We start from the raw sequence: 18739 nt of genomic DNA, 5'->3' as shown, positions 1-18739 counted from the left end.
AGTGTCCATACATAAAAACATAAGAAGTTCCATCTCAGTCTGAGGAAGATGTTTGTGTTGAGGGTGGCAGAGCGCTGGGACAGCTGCCCAGAGAGGGTGCGGAGTGTCCCTCTCTGGAAATGTTCCAAACCCATCTGGACACGGCCCACTGTGTCCATGCTCCGCGTGACCCTGCCTTGGTAGGGGCTTGGATTGGGTGTCCCTTCCAGCCCTTACAATTCCATCATCTTGGTGTGGGGTGGTAGAAGCCATCAGGGCAGCCCTCAAGGTCTGTGCTGCCGATGGCTCCAGCCCCACAGTGTCGATGCTCCTGAGTGGTGTCACCCGTGGCCCCTTAACTCTGACCAGGAACTGTCCGTGCTGCCTCAGTGCAAAGATAATGCAGAAAAATGTCAAGGATTGAAAGGGGTGTTGACCCCACAGCCACTGATCTGGCTCTGACAGCATTTGAAAAACAGAGTTCAGTTTCTGACTCCATGGACAGCTTCATTTTAACAGTGACAGTAACTCAAAGAATGTTTTCTTATAAACTATGGGGTCAGAATCACCACTTAAAGAATTGTCTCCTCCCATAACGTAAGTATGAAAATATTTTATCATTCTGCTAAGTACATTTTTTTCTCTCCATGGGAAGATGGTATATTTGTGTAGCTTTTAATGTAAATCACATACACAAATTCCCTGCACATCTAAATCACAGTCTATCCTACAATCTTTGACACTAGGAATTTCTGCAGCATGGGGTGTGAGAATGTCTAGATGTCCTATATGCCAGTGGAAATATGTAAATTACTTGGAAAATGGATGGCAGAATTTTATGTTGGATACATGATCAATCAAAAAAAGTGAAATTTTGTATCGCATTAAGCAATGCTATATGTATTCCTTCCATTTTTCATGTCTTTTTCCCAGCATTAGGGTTTTCTTCTTTCAGCCATTGAAGATGCCATTGTTTCCTGTGGTGGTAATAAGGAGAAAAAAATGAAAAATTGCTGTTGCTGGTAAAAAAAAAAAAAAATAGTCAGGCCATCCTAACTGGGGTCTTACATTCCTGCACCCTGAGAAAATGAGAATATGCTACCAAATACTGAGGTAATTTCCTAATCAGTATGCAAAAATCAAATGCTCAAAAAACTTTACAATTCTCTATTAACTGGGGAGTCCCATGAAAATACTTGGTTTAGTCACAGGCAGTACACTTCAACTCTGGTCACCTCATCTTTGTGCATGAATGAAAGGTGATAGTAAAAATAAAATATAAACAAGAGGCTAGCAAGGATGAAGGAATGGCTTGTGCTTGAGAAGAGATTAAAGCTCCCAGCGTGGTTCATGTTGGAAAGTGACTTGGAAAGAAGGGAAGGTGAACAGTCTGACTTATCATAAACAGGGAACAATTTGTCATTGCACAATAACTAAGTGATTACAGGCACTCATGGCTGTCAGGCCCCAGACTGTTCAGCACGGAGTGTAATTTCAAGCCTTATCTCTTATGGTGAAAAATTTGACCTCATACTATCTCAGATGCTGAAAAATACTCATGGTTTCCAGAGGCAGTGAGGGTGATTGCCGGAAGAAAGGCTGGAAGGAGATATCCTGCGTGGTGACTGCAAATACCAGTTCTCTGAGGTCTTGGGTGAAGCCCTGGATTCATCAGTGACACTTCAGAAAGCCCAGGGATGTACATGTATGTCTGGATTGCCCAAAAATTGTGGGTTTGAACCCAGAATCCAGCTGCTGCTCAGTGTTAATTTCCAGGTATCAGATCCAGGCACTGAACATTTCACTGTGTGTTGAGTTTCACCTGTTGTTCCTCCAGGACTTAAGCCCAGAGATGGATTCTCACTTCTGGCTGTAGTTAAGCCTCCTGGAAATGCTGTAACTCCATGCTGAGCTTTTGCCAGACATATGCACAAAGTGATTAAAGTTTAATTTGCAGTGAGTTTTTGAAGTGGACTTCAATTCCCTCCAGTACACTTGCTCCCACGTAATTCATCCTTGGCTCTGCTATGACAGCACATTTCAAACACATTATGGCTGTTATTCATTATTCTGCCTTCAAAGCAGTGTTCCTGAATTTTAACTGAAGATTTATTTTGATATAAATTTTTTCAGAATGAAAGCAACTGATTGTTTCACAAAAAAAAAAAAAAAAAAAAAAAATTGCTTTCTGCATTTGAACTCTGCTTTTCTACATGGAAAGAAAAAAACTCCAACCCTGAATGTTTAGTTATTCTGTAACCAGGCATTTCAGGTCAAAGACACTGAAGGGATCAAAAAAGATAAGCAAAATTAAAACACCAAGGTCAGACAAATTCTTCCCAAGAGTAGTGAAGACAAATCCGAGGAGGGAACAACACAAATCAGATCTTATCTCCATTCTGCTTCCTGGCCAAAGACGCTGCAAGTGTCTCCAAGAAGTAAAAAGAGATCTCCCATTAACCAGTGCCAGTGTTGTCAGGAGAGACACAGAACCAAATACACCCTCGCTGGAGAGGAGCACTCCTGAGCACGTCTGTGGCTCTCTGGGAAAGGAGAGGATTACTGGGCACAAGAGCCAACTTTAACCAGTGGAAAACTGGTTTTATTTCTGTGTACATCATGCTGAGTCCTAAACATATCTCAGCCACCTACCTGTACATCAAGCCATGTAGAAAATTGGGATGTAAAGGAACTTTCTGGGGTTTTGCAGTCACCATCCTTATGTCACAGTCACCTCTTCACCATGGCCAGTGTCTCCAGCCCCCTACTCATAGATTGTTCTGCAGGGGCCAGTGTCTTCTTTGTGCTTTCCCAAGGCCAGAGGGTTTGATTGTGAGACTGCCCTATCCCTGTGCACCCTTTCCCTGGCAACAAAAAGCCCCCAAAGATGCTAGAAAAGTGTTCCCCACTGTGGTGGCTCTTCTAAAAAGATCCAGCTGGAATTGAGAAGGAAACATGGCACAATTTGCCATGTGGTGGGATGTCCTGCCTGGACATGCTTCCAGCAGCAGGGAGCAGCTCTTGTTTCCTGGGGGATGCGTTTCTGAGATCTCTTCTGATCACTGCCAGGCTGAGGCTGAGCAGTGAAATATCTCTGTTTGGGGAGCACATGTCTGCTGGGTGATATTTCACAGGGGCTGCCCAGGGAAACTCTGGATGTGAGATGGGATTCAAAGGATTACTCACAATGGAACAAAGCTTCAATGCCAAAGATCATAGAATCGTAGAATGGGCTGTGTTGGAAGGGACCATAAAGATCATCTCATTCCAATACCCTTGCCATGGGCAGGGACACCTTGCACTAGACCAGATTGCTCCAAGCCCTGTCAAACATGGCCTTGAACACTATTTCAAGCTGAAAGCCTCCAAGAACAGGACAAACACGTGGATACTACAGCTACCATCTGCAGTTCAGCTGGAGCTAACCAGAGTTAGCTGTGTGTCCCAAGCCCATCGGTGAGATGCATCTCTCTTGCTTTGCAGTGTGCAGATCCACCATGAATCAGGTAGTTCAGGGGGAGGAATCCTCCTTTCCCAATGTGGCTGTCACAAAAAGTAGCACATCAGTCTGCAGAGCCTCTTAGCAGAGTATTGACTTAGCCAAGCATTACCAGTACCTATAAAACTGGGATGGCAGAATCTCTGACTGGTGCTTCAAGCTTTGCATGCATAGTTTGCTCTGGTAAGATGCTCTGACAGCCTTAGAATGGCCATTCATTAAAAAAAAAAAAAAAAGGATACTATCTGCTTTATCAGGACATGCTTCCTGTATGCAATGAGGAATGCAGAGTGAACATTATCATTTATTTTAACTGAAGGGTAACTTATTACTGAGTGTCATTCTACTCAGCGTGCTCTTTTAATACTGATTATGCCAATAACTTGAGCAAATAAAGTGGAAGTTGCTACAGCTCATTCTTTGGCAAAAGGTCATTCACCTCGTGCTGTAAATGGTCCCACTAAAGAGGTGTGTTTTTTCAGGGGCTGGAGTGTACCTCACCTGTTGAACTGGCCTTCACACATGACTCAGGAGCAGAGTGAATCACAGCTCGTAGCAGACCCAGAGCAGGAGCACAGGGAACCTTGTATGACCACGGTGCTTGGAGGAGATGTCTTCGCATGACAGGGCTTAAAGAAGAAATGTAGCTTCCTCTCTGCTGGGAACTCCACGTTTCTGGTGAGTTAGCAGAGATTAACGGGCATTCCTGCTGCACTGGCTGCTGGGTTAATTTATAGCTATCTGTAAAGAAAGGCTTATTTATTTATTCCAGTTAGAAAGCTTGAATCCTTGGAAATTTTAAGTGAAGGCAGGCTTTTTAAGGAAAGACTGTCTGAATAGTGAGTAAGAAGCAGACTGAGGTAACTCCTGCATATTAAAGCAGTCAAAGGAAAATGTGTAATATAACTTAGATTTGCTCTTTAGCTTTTTTTACTTTACAGAGGTTAAAAAATAGCACAGACTGCCTTCTTGCCTAAATATTTTAAATATTAAACAATTCCTTGTGTTCCTTAATGGAGTTCAGACCTTAATGTACCTTTATAAACCACACCATCCATTTGCATGTCTATGGTGTGATATTGTATATATATCCTCTATGACTCCCAAAGACAGGACATCCCACTTTAATACTGTATATGAAATTACTGACCCATTTTAATGCAATCTGCTAAGATAGGACAACCACCAGAGAGAGAGTCTGGATGACAAGAGGAGACTAATTTAAAAAGACTGAGATATTCTAAATGCATTGTCCCATACTGTGTAGTGAGTTTTGAATATGGAGCCCAGAAGGACACTATCATCTCAGCAGAAGCTGCACTTGATGGTCTTTCCAAAAGATTTCTCCCCATCTTTAGTTAAACCAGTATAATATGTATCTAAAGACTTCTCATTTGCAGAATAAGGGCAAAATGTGTCTTGGCGAGCAACTGTGAATATCAGAGCTGACAGAAGCCAAGCACGGGGTGGATTCACAGCTCCACGTGCTCTGCTCTGGCTGCAAAGAGTCCACGTGCAGCTGTGGACGTGTGTGCTCCTATGTTCCCACATGGCACAGCCCCCATGCTGGATTATGCCAACCTTTAGAGCACCAATCCCTCAGCTCTGCCTTCTGCATGTGATATGTCTCAGAACTTGAAGGGCTTTCATTATGAGAAAGGTTTTTACCATTGAAGTGCTGGGATCAATGCATAGAGCAAAAAGCAATCCCTTGACATTTTCCTGTAATATCTTGAGATTTCATTGAATGCTAACAAAGTCTACAGATCTGCAGGAGGATTTGAAATAGCATTGTTGTGTGACTCTGTGACTCTTTGTTCCTGAAATACATAATACTGTACAGATTTTGCAGCTTTTGATGTTAAAAATCCCATTTGCAAGAAGAAAGAAATTACAAAGACATTCAGGAGTCAATATAAACTCAAAATAACACAGGTAAAATGTTTCTTAAGAGGCACTGGCCTCTTTGTTCTTTCTGCCTCTTTCCATATGAGCATAAAATGCATGAGCTCTCTCTCATTTGAGCTTTCCCTGTTGCACCCAAGTTGGGAAGCAACCTCAGAAAGGGTCTTGGGTGCCTTCAGTGGGAGAGGAGACCAAAGTGCACGCTTGGAGTTGCAGAGACCTGGATCTAAGGGCTTATCCTTGTCCATCAGCCACCAGAGTCGCTGCTGAGATGTGCAGGCAGGGGAGCAGTGGGGAAGAACATCTCCCACGCTGTCCCAGCTGGTCTCGTGGAGCTTCCCCACACTGGGATGTGGGCAGCAGGACAGAGCAGCTGTGTGGCGGAGGCTGGAGGAGATGCCTTTAGCAATCTCTTCCTGAATTAAACTAATTTTGTTAATGTGATTTAGATATAAAAGATCTCTAAAATAACAGAAGTTTTAAACTCTTTTACTTAAATGTCCTGTTAATACACAATAAATATCCATTCTGCTGCTGTGTTTTACCCACAAAGTTCTGGCCATCCATGTCTGGGGAGATTCGGCTGCTGGTTACTACTTGATGAAGTAGCAAAGTACTTCCAGCAGCTTTCCAGCATCCCTGCTGTGCACAGACACCAGGAGGTAGCCCATAGCTTATGAAACACCTTAGGGGAAAATCAGCAACATGCTTGTTAAATATTCCTCTTCGAGCAAATGATTACTCTGAAGCCTTGCACAGCAAGATTTAACACATTCAAGTGCCACTTCTTATTAGCGTGCAGCTGACTTGTAACTTATTTTCATTGGCACCAATAACTTATTTCCTCCTTTGTGAGGGGTGATCCATGTAAATAAGCTAAAGGTTACCTGGATGGAAGGGTAATTGGCACGCCTAACTGCAGGGAGCAGCTTTACCCGTATTTTCTGAAATACAAAGTGGACCGTGTAGTTGAGAGTCCCCTCCTCAAAGAATTGCTAGGAGGTGGTTTTCTGGCAGCAGGGAGTAAGCCTGAATGCCTGGTTAGCTATAAAATGTGAACTTTGAATTGTGAAGACATTTAGAATGGGGGGGGAAATAGTAGCAATCATTAGGTCCATAACCGACAGGACAAATGCTTCCCTGAGGAGTCAGCAACAGTGCTGTTGACACGCCTGGCACAGTGGAACATGCTTGGGAGCAAGTTTCAGACAGCACCAGGCCACACAGCAAAGGCAGGTAAAAGCTGGGAGTATCAGACTGACGTAAAAGTCTTCAGATAATAATTAATGGCCTGTGGGGCCAGAATGTCTGAGGGATGCAGGTGTGATGTGGTGACACTGACCTGCCCGAGGGTGATGGCCAGCGAGCAGTGGGCTGGGGAGAGCCACCTCAATGTCTCACCAGGACAGCCAGGAACCCCTGCTCAGGGCAGGTCCCTTCCAAGGACTCTGAAGAACTAATTTGGACAAGCAGCCATAAAAGTTGGATTGATGCCACTAATAAATGAGGGACTAAAGGTCAAGGAGGACTTTGTGTTTCCCTGAGGGATGGGAAACACCACAGCCTCAATGGCAAGCCAGCCTTGCCTCCTCCTGGAGCTCAGCCTTCCACTTCCTCATCTCCACACCCATATTCTGCCATCCATGGGTTGGCAATAGGTTGTCACATGCAAAGTATATGTTCTCTGGAGATTATGGCAGGGGAACAAGCAGGGAAGCTTTGTCAGCTGGGGAGGGGCTGGCTCACAGCAGCTGAGCTCACATCTGTACAGGTTCACCTCGGCAAGGAGTCCAACCCGGGCAGCAGACGCTGTGCCAGACCCCCTCTGCTGTCAGCTTGGTGGTCCAGGGATTCCTGCACCCTGTCCTGGCAGGTCAGACTCACGTTCTCAGGAGGAAACAGACGCTGGGGTACATGAGATCTCCCCTCTGAAAAGAGCTGAGTAGGGAGGGGAATCAGGTTCTCTCTCAACTTCTTAATTTCTCTGTATTTTGCAGGCATCTCCGCTGAAGAAATACTGTGAAGGCGTGATCCCTCCCACCCACATATACAAATATGAAGTTCTTCTGGATAATCCCATTTCTCCTGCTGCAAGGTAGAGTCTTAGCTTAAAGGATAATGGTGTGGGTAAAGTAGGTCATATGTGCAAAGACCTTAACTTCCTGGAAATACAGTTTCTTTCTTTCTATGGGGCTATTTTCCTCAGTATACACCAGCAGCAGCCTGACTGAGCCAAGTTAAAAATTGCACCCCAGTTCCTGAACTGGGTGTCATTCCCATCTGCATTCTGTGCGTATGTTCTGTGCTTGGAGTTGGCCACATTTATATGTTGGTTTCTTTGCAGACACTGAAGATTTTGATAAAAAATGCTAGAGTCAAGTTGTGTATACAAGCCGGTCTGATGAATAGGAATTTATTGCTGGAGGACTGTGGTCCAGAGTCAGATTTCCAGGACTGGTCTTGGCAAGGCAACTCTTTGGTGAATTGTGGCACACGGAGCTGCCTCTCCTTGGTGGGAGATGAGGAATGTGGAAAGGCCCTATCAGCATTCTGAAGTCTTTGCAGCCCTGCTGCCTCACCATAATGGGGTCTGCAGCCAAAAACACTTTCCACTTCCCACTGCATGAGATCAGGCTCAGGGCTGAGTTCTGCCTGCTTGGAGAGATGTGCTGGGCAACCCTGGGAGTGAAGGGGAAGGTCACTTCTAGTCTGAAGGGCTGCAGGAGTGACTATTGCATCTTTCCACCACAGCTGAGGCAGAGCACAAATACCTCCCAACCACCCTGGCCAGCACACACGTGGACGAGCACACAGCAGGCAACGTTACCCTTCCACTGGGCTTGGAACAGGAACAGCTGGAGGAGCTGCTCTGGTTCTTCCGCAGAGAAGACCGTAAGTCCCATTGGTGCTCCTGGGCTGAGGCACAGCCCTTGGCTGTTAACTTTCTTGCCTGACAGAGATGCCTGAGGGCACTGCCTGAGGAGGTGATTTACCCCAGACACACAAACCCTCAGTCTTGCCTCTGGAATAAGCAGGCCATAGGTGAAGACAGTCAGGAGGCTTTGCTGAGATAGTGCCTCTGGGGTTCAGCCTCTTTCCAGGCAGAGCCTGCCAAGAGAGCAAAGGTCTCTTGTGATTTTGGCAGGGTGGAGGGAGCAGATTGACATAGCAGCAAGTCAGCGTCATGAGGATCAACTTCAAAGCTACAAAAATCGAGGACAGAGCATCTTGGATGTCCTCAGAAAACCCCTGGCCAGGCTCTGTGGGTCACACTGTGCTGCCTGCTAACACTGCCTCTCTGCTTTCCCTCAGCCTCAACATGGAATTATTCCGTTCTTGCGCTTTCCCTCGCGACCATGATTTTGGGTCTTGTTCTTCTGACCATTAACATTGTCCGAAACAGGTGAGACAGGAAAATTTGAGAATCTTTTGGTGTGTGGTGGTACCCTGAAAGCCTCCCAGGCAAATAGGGGTTTGGCAGGGCAGGAGAAGCCCTGAGTAATGGGGACAAGAGCAAAGACAAACTCCCTTTGAACCATTTTTTGTTATAAAAGCTTGCCTGATGCCTGCTCAGTTTGTCACTTGGAACAAGCCCCTTCTCTGGGTCCTGGATCAAATAAAGGTCTGCAGAGCTCTGCCCAGCCCAACAGGGCTGCTGGGAGGGAAGTGATGATAACGGTGGTGTGAGATGCTCTCCCCTAAGTACACGGGCTCTGAAGTAGGACTCCCAGCCTATCCACATCCCCACACGGTTCCCCGGTTGCTGCACAACCCCGCAGCTGAGAAGCAACTCGCTGTTTGCTAAGGCACAAATACTTAGCACTGCTGCGAGCCTGCCTCGCTCTCCCTCTAGTGATGGCTGGCTGCGTGCTGCTCCTGCCGTCAGGAGCTGGGTGCTCTCCGAGTGCGAATCCCACATCTGTGTGTGCTCAAACACTCCAGAGCACTTACCTGGCACAGCTCACCTGGCGGCGTTTGCCCACAAGCAGCTGGTGTGTTCCAGGAACACGGTGTAAAGTGATGGCTGTGACCCTCACCAGGCTGGGTGCCCTCAGATGTGGGCTGGGCTTGCTGCTTCACTCTGTGTGTCCTGATTGTGCCTTCCCTGCAGGAAAAGGAAGATCCTTGTGAATGGAGAAGCAGCACAAACCACACAGGAGACTGACCTCGATGCCAAGCAAGCCCTGATGCCTGTGCAGGAATACAGCCAGGTTCAGTCACTACAGCAGCAGCCAGGGCCCCAGGACCAGAGACCAGGGGATGTGACCGTCCAGTGGAAGGACGGGACTGTCACGTCCCTGTACACAGTGATGTCTGAGGAGGCCATATAGTGGCAGCTGGAATCAGCCCATTTAGGCCTTAAGGAGGATATCAGAATGTCTCAATTCACAGACGTGCAAGTCTAAAAATGCAGTTTAGCCTGGAGAAAGAAAAGGGTGAAAAAAGAAAGCAGCAGAGTTGCACCTGCAGGAGGGGCCCTGGGCTCAGCTCCTGCCTGGCTGGTGTTCCCCCACTGCTCTGGCTGCTTCTAGCCTTCCCTCCAGTGCCAGCTTTGTCTCCTTCCTCAGGTGCTGCAAACAGGTGGGACCTGAGCCAGGGAAGTAAGTGGGAAGCTTGGCCTGCAGTCAGCCAGGGAAAGCACCCTCACATCCCATCAGGAAAGCAGCAACACCGAAGCTGAGACATTTTTCTTCTTTTCAGAATCCTCTTTATTAAAATACTTTCCAAAGTGGTTGATCAAAATGACATATTAAATCTCTCTGTCAGTAAGGTCATATATATATATATATGGCTATATGTACAAATATACACATGGATATTTTACTCTGCAAAGTAACTGCAACTCCATGGAGAAGCAGAACATTTACTCTGATAGAGCACCTGAAACCAAATGTCCAGCCCTTGACCTTGGCTCAGGCACAGGTAGAGCCTGGTCTGCTCCAAGATTCCTTTTGTGTCCTCCACTGGACACGTGTAGAAGCCATGACATAATTTAGGACATTATTGGAAATACATCAGTCTTTTAAACACAGGCTTTGCAGACCATGTCCTTGTCAGCAAAGAATCTCTTTGCAAAGACTTTGGAAAGGGATGCTATAGTGTAAAATAGTTGAGCAAAAAAGCAGCAATTTTGGTGTGACTTAGCTTGATGTGTGAGTATCAGTTTCAGGCCACCTTAGGCCTTTAAGCAGCTGAAACAGTATCTGCACCTTTTTTTATCTGGATTTAACAAAAAATAAAAATTCCTCCTACTTATTGCTTAGTCGGGGATCTGTGGGATGAACAAGATGGGTGCCTCCATGCTGGATTAATGATTAGTTCCTCATTCCTGGGCTCCTGTAGCTGTGGGCCAGGTGCCCAAGCTGGCTGGTGACCATGGGGTTGGCCCTTCCCCTCCCAATGGTATCCACAGCTCTGGCTCCTCTGGGAGCTGTTGCATCCTCACAGAAAACTGGGCTGGCCCCGGTGGCAGTGGCAGGACAGGGTGCAAACACCACAGCAGCACCGGGCAGGGGCAGGCAGAGCGATGCCACAGCCCATGTCAGACCCTTGGCACTCTGCCTGCTCGCCAGGTTGCCACTGCTGGCTTTGCCCCGGCACAGAGACCGGGGCCACCGTCTGCCAGCGGCTGCTGCAGTGCCTGTGAGTCCATCATGGAAGGTCCCAGCTGCTGTGGAGCTGGGGGGTGGATGAGGGTCTCTCTCCTCCCTCTCTGCAGCCCACAGGGATGTGTCCTAAAATATCTTGAAGCCTTTCAGCAAGGTGAGCGTGGGCGCCTTCCTTTTGCTCTGAGCCCGTGAGGACTTGACGGTGACCAGCTTGGCCTGGGCCACCGAGGGGATCTCCTTGTAGTTGACAGGGGAGAGGGTGTTGAAGGTGCAGGTGGCCAAGCTGTGGTGGGTGGGCAGGGCCACCGGCGTGGCCACGGGTGGGCAGGGCCGCTCCTCAGAGATGAAGAGTGGCTGCACGGGAAGGTTCCACTCCGCCTGGCGCCGCACCTCCCGCACGGCCTCGTGGAAGACGTGCTGCACCCGAGAGAAGTCCTGGCACGCTGACACCTCGTGGAAGAGACACCCAAACCTGCTGGCGAGGGACATCCCTTCTGCTGAGAGCACCTGCCTGGCGAGAGGGGAGGGGATGGGTGCAGGATCCTTTGGGGCACAGCAGCCACCCAAAAAAGAAGCAGGTAACAGATCGTGCATCCCACACCTCCTTCCCAAAGAGCACCAAGGTAGCACCTGCCCATCCCTGCCCTGGGACAAGCAGGTACATGAGTCCAAAAGAGTTTTGCCTTTCCCAAAATTCCAGAGTAATGGTCTCTTTGTGTCCCTGAGGAATCACACAGCTTCTCCTGTGAGGGATGTGTTCCAGGAACCCAGGGGTGAGTGTGATGACGGTGCACTGGGAAGCGAGGAGGAGGAGATGGGCAGGTCCTTGCTGTGGGGATACCTCCATCGTGGGAGCAAGAGGGTTCCAGCAATGCACGTGACTCAGGGGCCCGTGGGACCACAGAGCAGCACAAAAGGCCAGAAAAACATATTGGGCACATCCAGTCCTGGCAGTGGGGCTGGAACTAGAGGGCTCCAGGGAAGGGAAGGGCATGTCCAGAGGGGCTCCTCTGGCTCAAGCCCTGCAAGGGATGGTGACGCTGCCTCACCACTCAGCCAAAAAACATCCTACTGAAAATATCAACGGGCTCAAAATAAACACATCAGCCCTCAGGCAGGAGAACAGAAACTTTAGGGATGTGGGAGGATGTTGCAAATACTAATGGGGGTGGAAATACCCGTGAAGAAATAAGATTTGGGTTTTGCATCCCAGCAGGAGGGATGGGCATCTGTGAGCTCTCTCCCACGGGGAGCTGCAGCCTTACCACATGCCCTGTACCTGTACTGCTCCATGTCCAGCTTGTTTCCCAGCAGGAGCACGGGGCAGCGGCGCTGGCAGCCCCGTGCATGCAGGGCGAGCACCTCCAGGTAGCGCTGGCAGCCCTCAAAGCTCTTCCTGTTGTCGATGCTGTAGACAACCAGGAAGGCGCTGGCCCAGCACAGGTAGCGCTCACAGTTCCTGGGGCCATCCTGGGGTGAGAGGAGTGGCTGAGCTGCAGTCCAGTCGTGGTCAAGTCATGGTCCAGCTGGTCATCACGCCCACAATGCCTTACCTGGTCAGCAGTGTCCATCACCTTCAAGAGCACAGGCTGCTGGTCCACCAGCTCCTCTGAGGAGTAGGTGTCCTCTGCAAGAAAAAGGGTGGTGGTGAGGATGGGCTCGCACATCCTGTCTTCTTCAAAGCCAAGCAAAGCCCAGGATGCTTGGGACACCATGGGAAAATTTCAGCCTTGATGAGGAGCATCCTCCCACCAATGCCTCCCACCTTACTCCTTCCTGAGACAACTTTATTTTGGGGGACTGGTGGTGATGTTGCTGGGCAAGCCTGGCTAGGAGCGCTTATTTCTCCCCACGTGCTGCAAGTGTGGGCTCCCACATGAGAAGGAGGGAGGGGAAGGAGCTTGGCACAACAATCACTGCACCCAGGGCCCGGCCCTTATCTAAAAGCCATGGCCTAATGAGATAAAGCAATCTGGAGGCTTGACATGGGACTGTTTCCCAATAAATCAAGAGAGAAGAACAGTCCTTTCTTTTGGAAGGAGGGCAGGCAGGGAGAGCCATTGAGCCATTCCCCCAGGAGAAAGATGCTTTCTTTAGGCCAGCTTTTAACGGATGTGTTTCGGAAAGGTTTTGACATGGGAAGATGAAACCACATTCCCAAAAATATCTAAGGAAGAAAGGATTTATCCTTCTTTCTAAGAGTCACTGAATTATTAGGGGCTGGAGTTGGTTCTTGGACAAGATCCACATCTCCTTAATGTCCCCGATAAATCATTTATGGTTCTTCCCCACAGCCTGGAGTCCGGCCTAGAAAAATAGTTATTAATTTCTCAAATGAGTTGAAAAAAAAAAATGCCCAGAACTGCTCACTGCAAAACTCAGCCCCAGAGTCGCCTGCTGTGCACCCATCCTCATTTCTTCAGCCTTTTCTCTGTGCAACAGACATGAGATGCTCCTGAAAGAGCCTCAAGAATTCAGCTTTTGGTTTTTTTGGGGGCAATGCAAGGAGCCAACGTTCCCATGGGAAGTCCCCCTGGAGAGGGCACTGCTTTCACCTCTGTTTTTGCAGATGGCTTTGGGTCAAATCCAGCTCTTCTTGTTGTTTTTTATATAATTTTGGGTGGGTTGTTTTTTTTTTTTTCTCTTTACATGCCACATTCATGGGAAACGTGGGAGATGGGAAGAATGCTCCATGGGATAAGGACGTGCCTTACTTACCCAAGTTGGGATCATATTCACTGATGAACCTCTTGGTTAGAAACTTCACGGTCAGAGCTACAGGAGGTGAAAGAGGCAGGTGAGGCAGGTGTCCCGTGCCAGGCAGCTCCCCGATGCCCTGCCCTGCCCGTCTCACCTGACTTGCCGGCCCCTCTGCACCCCAGGATGGCCACGTTGCACTCGGGGAGGGGACTCTGGGGCGGCCGCTCGCTGCTGTTTCGGGGTTTGCCGAACATCGAGGACATCCTCGGTCCTGCGGGAGAGAGCGGGGGGACATGGAGCACCCGCTGCCATGTCGGACAGGGACCTTCTCACTGTCTGGCTGGTGGGTGCCCCAGGGCTCAGCAGCACCAGGGTGGGCGATCCCCTTCTTCCATCCGCATCCTGCAGCCAGGCTGGCATCCTCATCCCACAGTGGCAGCCAGCGCCCCACCGAAAGAGAAGGACCCCCCCAGCCCATCACGCCCAGAAAGAGAAGAGAAACGCACCTCCCACCTTACAAGCCAGGGCCGGAGGGGACGCGGGGCTCTCCGTGAGCGCGGGGCCGGGGCAGCAGCGGCCCCCGCACGGCCGGGGCTGCGATGAATGAGGCAGGCGGAGGCGAGCGCGGCTCCCGCTGCTCGGGCTCCAGCCAAACTCCTTGTAAGGAAAGCTGCCACGCCGCGGGGCTGGACACGCTGCCCCGGCCACCCCGAGGACGGTCCCCCCGGCAGAGCACACGCCGGCACCCCGAGCTCCCCCGGCTTCGGGCAGTGAGACCTGCGGTGCCTCGGCTTGGTGGCCACCTCGCCATGTCCCGGGACTTTCGTGAGCCCTCAGCTCCTCGCCGTGTCCCCAGCAGCCCAAACCTGGTCCCTCTGTCCTGTCTGAGGCCGGCGAACTCATCACAGCCCCGGCAGGCAGGAGCAGCGGCCGGGCACCACCTGCCCGGCTCCTTCGGGCGCAGTTAAGCACCGACACCTCCTGCTCCCGGCAGAGGCTTTCGAGGCCGAGATTTTAAATGCCCTTTTCCCAACTAAAAGACTCGGTCCCAAGAGGAAGAGGGAGCCCGGGGAGTACTCACCAGTGCCCGTACCAATCCATCAGCCGGCACCCAGCGGCTCTGAGCCCGAGTAGGTGGCGGAGGCTGAAGTCAGCGTTGTCATGGTGATCGCAGCCTTTTGGGAGCACAGGATGCGGCCCCCGGGCCGGCCCCGAGGGACTGCGGGGGGCACAGCCGAGGCTGGGGGGACAAGGCTGCTCCGTGGCCATGCGGGGCTGCTGCGCCCTTGGGAATATTGCCCGTTCATACAGGCAGGATATTTTTAAACCCTCCCAAAATAGTCTGGGAGTGTGGAAGTCCCTGCAAGCCCCAGTGATGGGGAGGATGGGGGTAACTCCCCTGCGGGAAGCAGAGCCCCTCTGAGGACCCTTTACCCCAGACCCCCTTTGGTCACAGGTCTAGGGTGCTTAAAAGCAATTGGAACTAAACATGGTATTTTAAGCTGGATATCCATGAGGATCAATGACAGTGGTGCAAGTGCAAAATTCTCCCATCTCCTCTAAAGTCCGATTTTTGGGGGAACCTGCTGTGGCCATGACTCTGAGGCAATAGCTTTGCTATCAAGCACTGCTTGGAAAATTCCCAGCTGCTGGGATGAGGGGGGTTAAGGAGGAAGCAAAAAGACCTTCAACAGGATGAGATGCTCAGGTTAAATTTTTCATCAAAAGAAAACACCAGCTGCAAACTAATCACAGGTAGTAATGGGGAGATCCAGGAAGGAGCCCCCAGGTGACCCCTGATGTCAGCCTTCCTTGGCACTCCATGGCGGAGCTGAAATGGGATTTCTAGCCAGAAAAATCTGTGATTAGCACACAGACAAGTGATGTGACACAAATAACACTTTTCCTCACTCTCAAGCACTGGGTCAGTAAAGAGAGGTTTATCTCTTCCCACAGCCAGGTATTATGTGGAGCTGGGCAAGCCCTGAGGCCAGAGGGAGGTTTTTTGGTGAGAAGAGGTTGCTGCACTTCCTTTTTCTCACCATGAGATCCCCAAGTGAAGCACAGGCTGGCTTATGGCTCCTTGCAGCTGGGATGGATGTTGCAGATGCTGCTGCTATAGGGAGGGTCACAAAGGAAGGTCTCTCCCTACCCATAGCAACACTTGAGAAACAGCCAAGCCCCTTTCCCATGGCCAAGCTGGGTGGCAGTGAGATTTGCTGATGTTGTTTATCTCCCTGGGCTGTAAACGCTATGTTTTAAAGGAAAAAAAAATAGTGCAGCCAGATGTTCCTCCCAGCCATGCAAGTGTGTTGCCCTCCCCAGGCTGGAGACTGTTCCTTAGGGCATCATAAGGAGGATCCCTGAGAGAGGAGAGAGCAAAACCCGGTTTCTCCTGAGTGGCTGGGCACACTCTATGGGATGATCTAGGCACCTCTGCCGTGCCCAGTGCTGGCTGGTGACACTGGAACCCTGCCTGAGTTTGGGGGGGCAGCTGAGCCTGGTGGATTCCTTTGAAGGGCCCCGGTCACGAGCTCAGCTATCTTTAGCCCAAGGTATTTATATTACAAGGCTGCCGGGCAGTGAAGCAAAGGCATCAAAGGGTGGAGAAGGCCGGAGAAGGCTGTGGAGGGGCACAGCACCGAGGGGCATCAGGTCCTCCCCCACCCCTGAGAGCTGCTGAGGTCCCAGGCGAGGATGACCCCAGAAGAGGAAGGTTCCCAGGCAGGACCCCCAGAGCGGGTGCGTATCCGGGTGGAGGAGCAGTCATTCTCGGTGGAGAAGACCCTGCTGGTGGAGAGCAGTGAGTACTTCCGTGCCCTCTTCCGCTCGGGCATGAGGGAGAGCACTCAGGAGGAGATCGGGCTGGGGGAGCTGAGTGCAGCCGGGTTCCTCGCCATGCTGCGGGTGCTGGCAGGCGAGAGGCCCGTCCTTGGCAGTGAGGAGACCTTCCAGGCAGTGGAATGTGCTGCCTTCCTGCAGGTGAAGCCTTTGGCCAAATACTTGATCCACTCCATCAATTCTGACAACTGCATCCTGCTGTACCAAGCCGCTGCCATATTCGGCCTCCTGGATCTCTTCCACTGCGCTGCACTCTACATCAGGGACAGCTATGCTGAGCTGGAGGAGTACCTGGACTGCCTCCCCGATGACCTGCTGGCCTATGTGGAAGCCCTCCTACCCAGCACCTTTGTGGCAGTGGGTGCCCACACACCCACCTTTGAGTTCTTGGAGGACCTCTCCAGGACCATCTGCTACCTGGACGAGGAGACCAACACATGGAGGACCCTCTCCTGCCTTCCGCTGAGCGCCAGCACATTCCTAGCCGGCATGGCAACCATGGATAATAAGATCTACATTGTTGGTGGCGTCTACGGGGCCAACAAGCAGGTGGTGGAGAGCAGTTTCTGCTACGACGCTGATGCCAATGCCTGGAGCGAGTTCCCCAGCCCTCACCAGCTGCGCTACGATGTCAGGCTGGTGGGCCACGAGGGCTGCCTCTACGCCATCGGCGGCGAGTACGAGAAGATCTCGCTCAAGTCCGTGGAGAGGTACGACCTGGCCTCCAGCACCTGGACGTTCGTCTCTGACCTGCCGCAACCGAGCACAGCAGCGCCCTGTGCCCAAGCCTTGGGGCAGATCTTCGTTTGCTTGTGGCAGCCACTGGACACCACTGTCATCTACGAGTACGAGACCCAGCAAGACGCGTGGCTTCCCGTCACCGAGCTCAAGCGGCACCAGAGCTACGGGCACTGCATGGTGGCCCATCGTGACAACCTCTATGTCATGCGCAACGGCCCCTACGACGACTTCTTGCGTTGTGTCATCGACTGCTTCAACCTGACGTCCCGGCAGTGGAGTGCCCTGCCCGGGCAGTTCATGAACAGCAAGGGAGCTCTCTTCACCGCCATCGTCAGGGGTGACACCATCTACACCGTCAACAAGATGCTGACGCTCCTCTACTCGGTGGAAGAGGAGACCTGGAAGCAGAAGAAGGAGCGGGCAGGTTTCCCACGCAGCGGCTCCCTGCAGACTTTCCTCCTGCGGCTGCCAAGACGTGACCATGACATTGCGACGTAGCTGGTCCCCCATCCCATGTCAGGATGCTCTCCTTGCACATGGCCTCAGCTCTGCACTCACTGCTCCCCTGGGCTCCTCTCCTCCTCCATGGAGCTGTGCTCAGGTCCAGGGATGCATCATGTTGGACCTTGGAGGTGACATTAGACCCTGCCAGAGAGAAAGGCAGCTGCTGTCTGCCTCTTCCTGCCCTGCATGGGCACAAAGTCCTGTTAGCCATGAGCTCACAAGCCAGCTGTGTGCAGGACATTGTGGCTCCTGCAGAGGACAGGTACCACAGAGATGCAAATATGGGATTTATTTAGTCTGACTGTGCTCTGAGGGTGTGCAGCATTCCACCTCCTCTCTGCCTTGATGGGAAATCATTCATTACATGCCGGAATTAAAAGGAAAGCTATAGAAAAGCTTCTCATTGCTGTGTTTTTCATTTACTCTTGTGGATTTTTTTCCTCCCGTGCTTCTGAAGGAAAATTCCTTCTAACAGAGATCTGTGTCAGGACTCGCTTCTGCCCCCAATGCTTTTTCAGCTGCGGCTCAGTTTCAGAGCCTCACGTGGGAGTGCAGTTCCCACAGAGCCCCGCACTCCCCTGGGAATTCTCTGTGGCTGCAGTGGGGTCCTGGGAGGAGGAGGGGAGATGGGGAATGAAGGAAAGCAGCTCCTGGGCATCAGGTGTTTAATGTGCCAAGGGTTTTCTGGGACCTGGGAACCATCAATCACCCCCCTCAAGCCCCAGCACAGACCCAACAGGGTGGCAAGTGCTGGCTCTTACCAGAGACTTGCTTGAGCCAAGTCAGGGTCTTTTGAGGACATGGCAAAGCTTGGAAGCACAGAGAGTGCCAAAAGGGAATGAGGGCTAGGGAGGCATTATATGGTGATACCAGGCTTGCAGAGCTCCACAGCCAGAGGATCTATTCCCATCACATCCCACTACCTGGTGTTGAGGGTTCACAGCCCTCAGCACCAGCTCTG

The 18739-nt window shown here is 50.9% G+C and overlaps 3 protein-coding genes across 10 annotated transcripts; 2 read left to right on the top strand and 1 right to left on the bottom strand.

The window, feature by feature from the left end:
* Positions 1-34: 34 nt before the first annotated feature.
* Positions 35-16258, bottom strand: RASL12 (RAS like family 12). 7 transcript variants are annotated; one of them, XM_072933790.1, is made up of 8 exons: positions 14199-14644; positions 13847-13963; positions 13711-13767; positions 12546-12619; positions 12272-12462; positions 9349-9488; positions 3980-4219; positions 35-3522 (listed from the first exon to the last, which is right to left on the bottom strand). In XM_072933790.1, the coding sequence occupies exons 1-8, from the start codon at positions 14593-14595 to the stop codon at positions 3491-3493; spliced, it is 1248 nt and encodes a 415-aa protein (XP_072789891.1). In that variant the 5' UTR covers positions 14596-14644; the 3' UTR covers positions 35-3490. The 7 variants fall into 7 exon arrangements, with proteins under 7 accessions (XP_072789891.1, XP_072789889.1, XP_072789890.1 ...); XM_072933788.1 differs by having other exon boundaries at positions 13711-13963; positions 14206-14765; XM_072933789.1 differs by having other exon boundaries at positions 35-956; positions 13711-13963; positions 14206-14765.
* Positions 7388-10639, top strand: SLC51B (SLC51 subunit beta). 2 transcript variants are annotated; one of them, XM_072933794.1, is made up of 5 exons: positions 7388-7478; positions 8135-8275; positions 8696-8786; positions 9495-9594; positions 9952-10639. In XM_072933794.1, the coding sequence occupies exons 1-5, from the start codon at positions 7439-7441 to the stop codon at positions 9973-9975; spliced, it is 396 nt and encodes a 131-aa protein (XP_072789895.1). In that variant the 5' UTR covers positions 7388-7438; the 3' UTR covers positions 9976-10639. The 2 variants fall into 2 exon arrangements, with proteins under 2 accessions (XP_072789895.1, XP_030136911.2); XM_030281051.4 differs by having other exon boundaries at positions 9495-10639.
* On the top strand, positions 16249-18173 carry KBTBD13 (kelch repeat and BTB domain containing 13). The gene has a single exon (XM_030281041.4). It carries the CDS (start codon positions 16390-16392, stop codon positions 17770-17772), a length of 1383 nt encoding a protein of 460 aa, XP_030136901.3. The 5' UTR covers positions 16249-16389; the 3' UTR covers positions 17773-18173.
* Positions 18174-18739: the final 566 nt, after the last annotated feature.

The sequence above is a fragment of the Taeniopygia guttata genome, chromosome 10 (assembly GCF_048771995.1).
Source record: "Taeniopygia guttata chromosome 10, bTaeGut7.mat, whole genome shotgun sequence".
Taxonomy (NCBI): domain Eukaryota; kingdom Metazoa; phylum Chordata; class Aves; order Passeriformes; family Estrildidae; genus Taeniopygia; species Taeniopygia guttata.
Note: the sequence above shows the minus strand (reverse complement) of the source record. Positions and strands in the feature narration are given on the sequence as shown.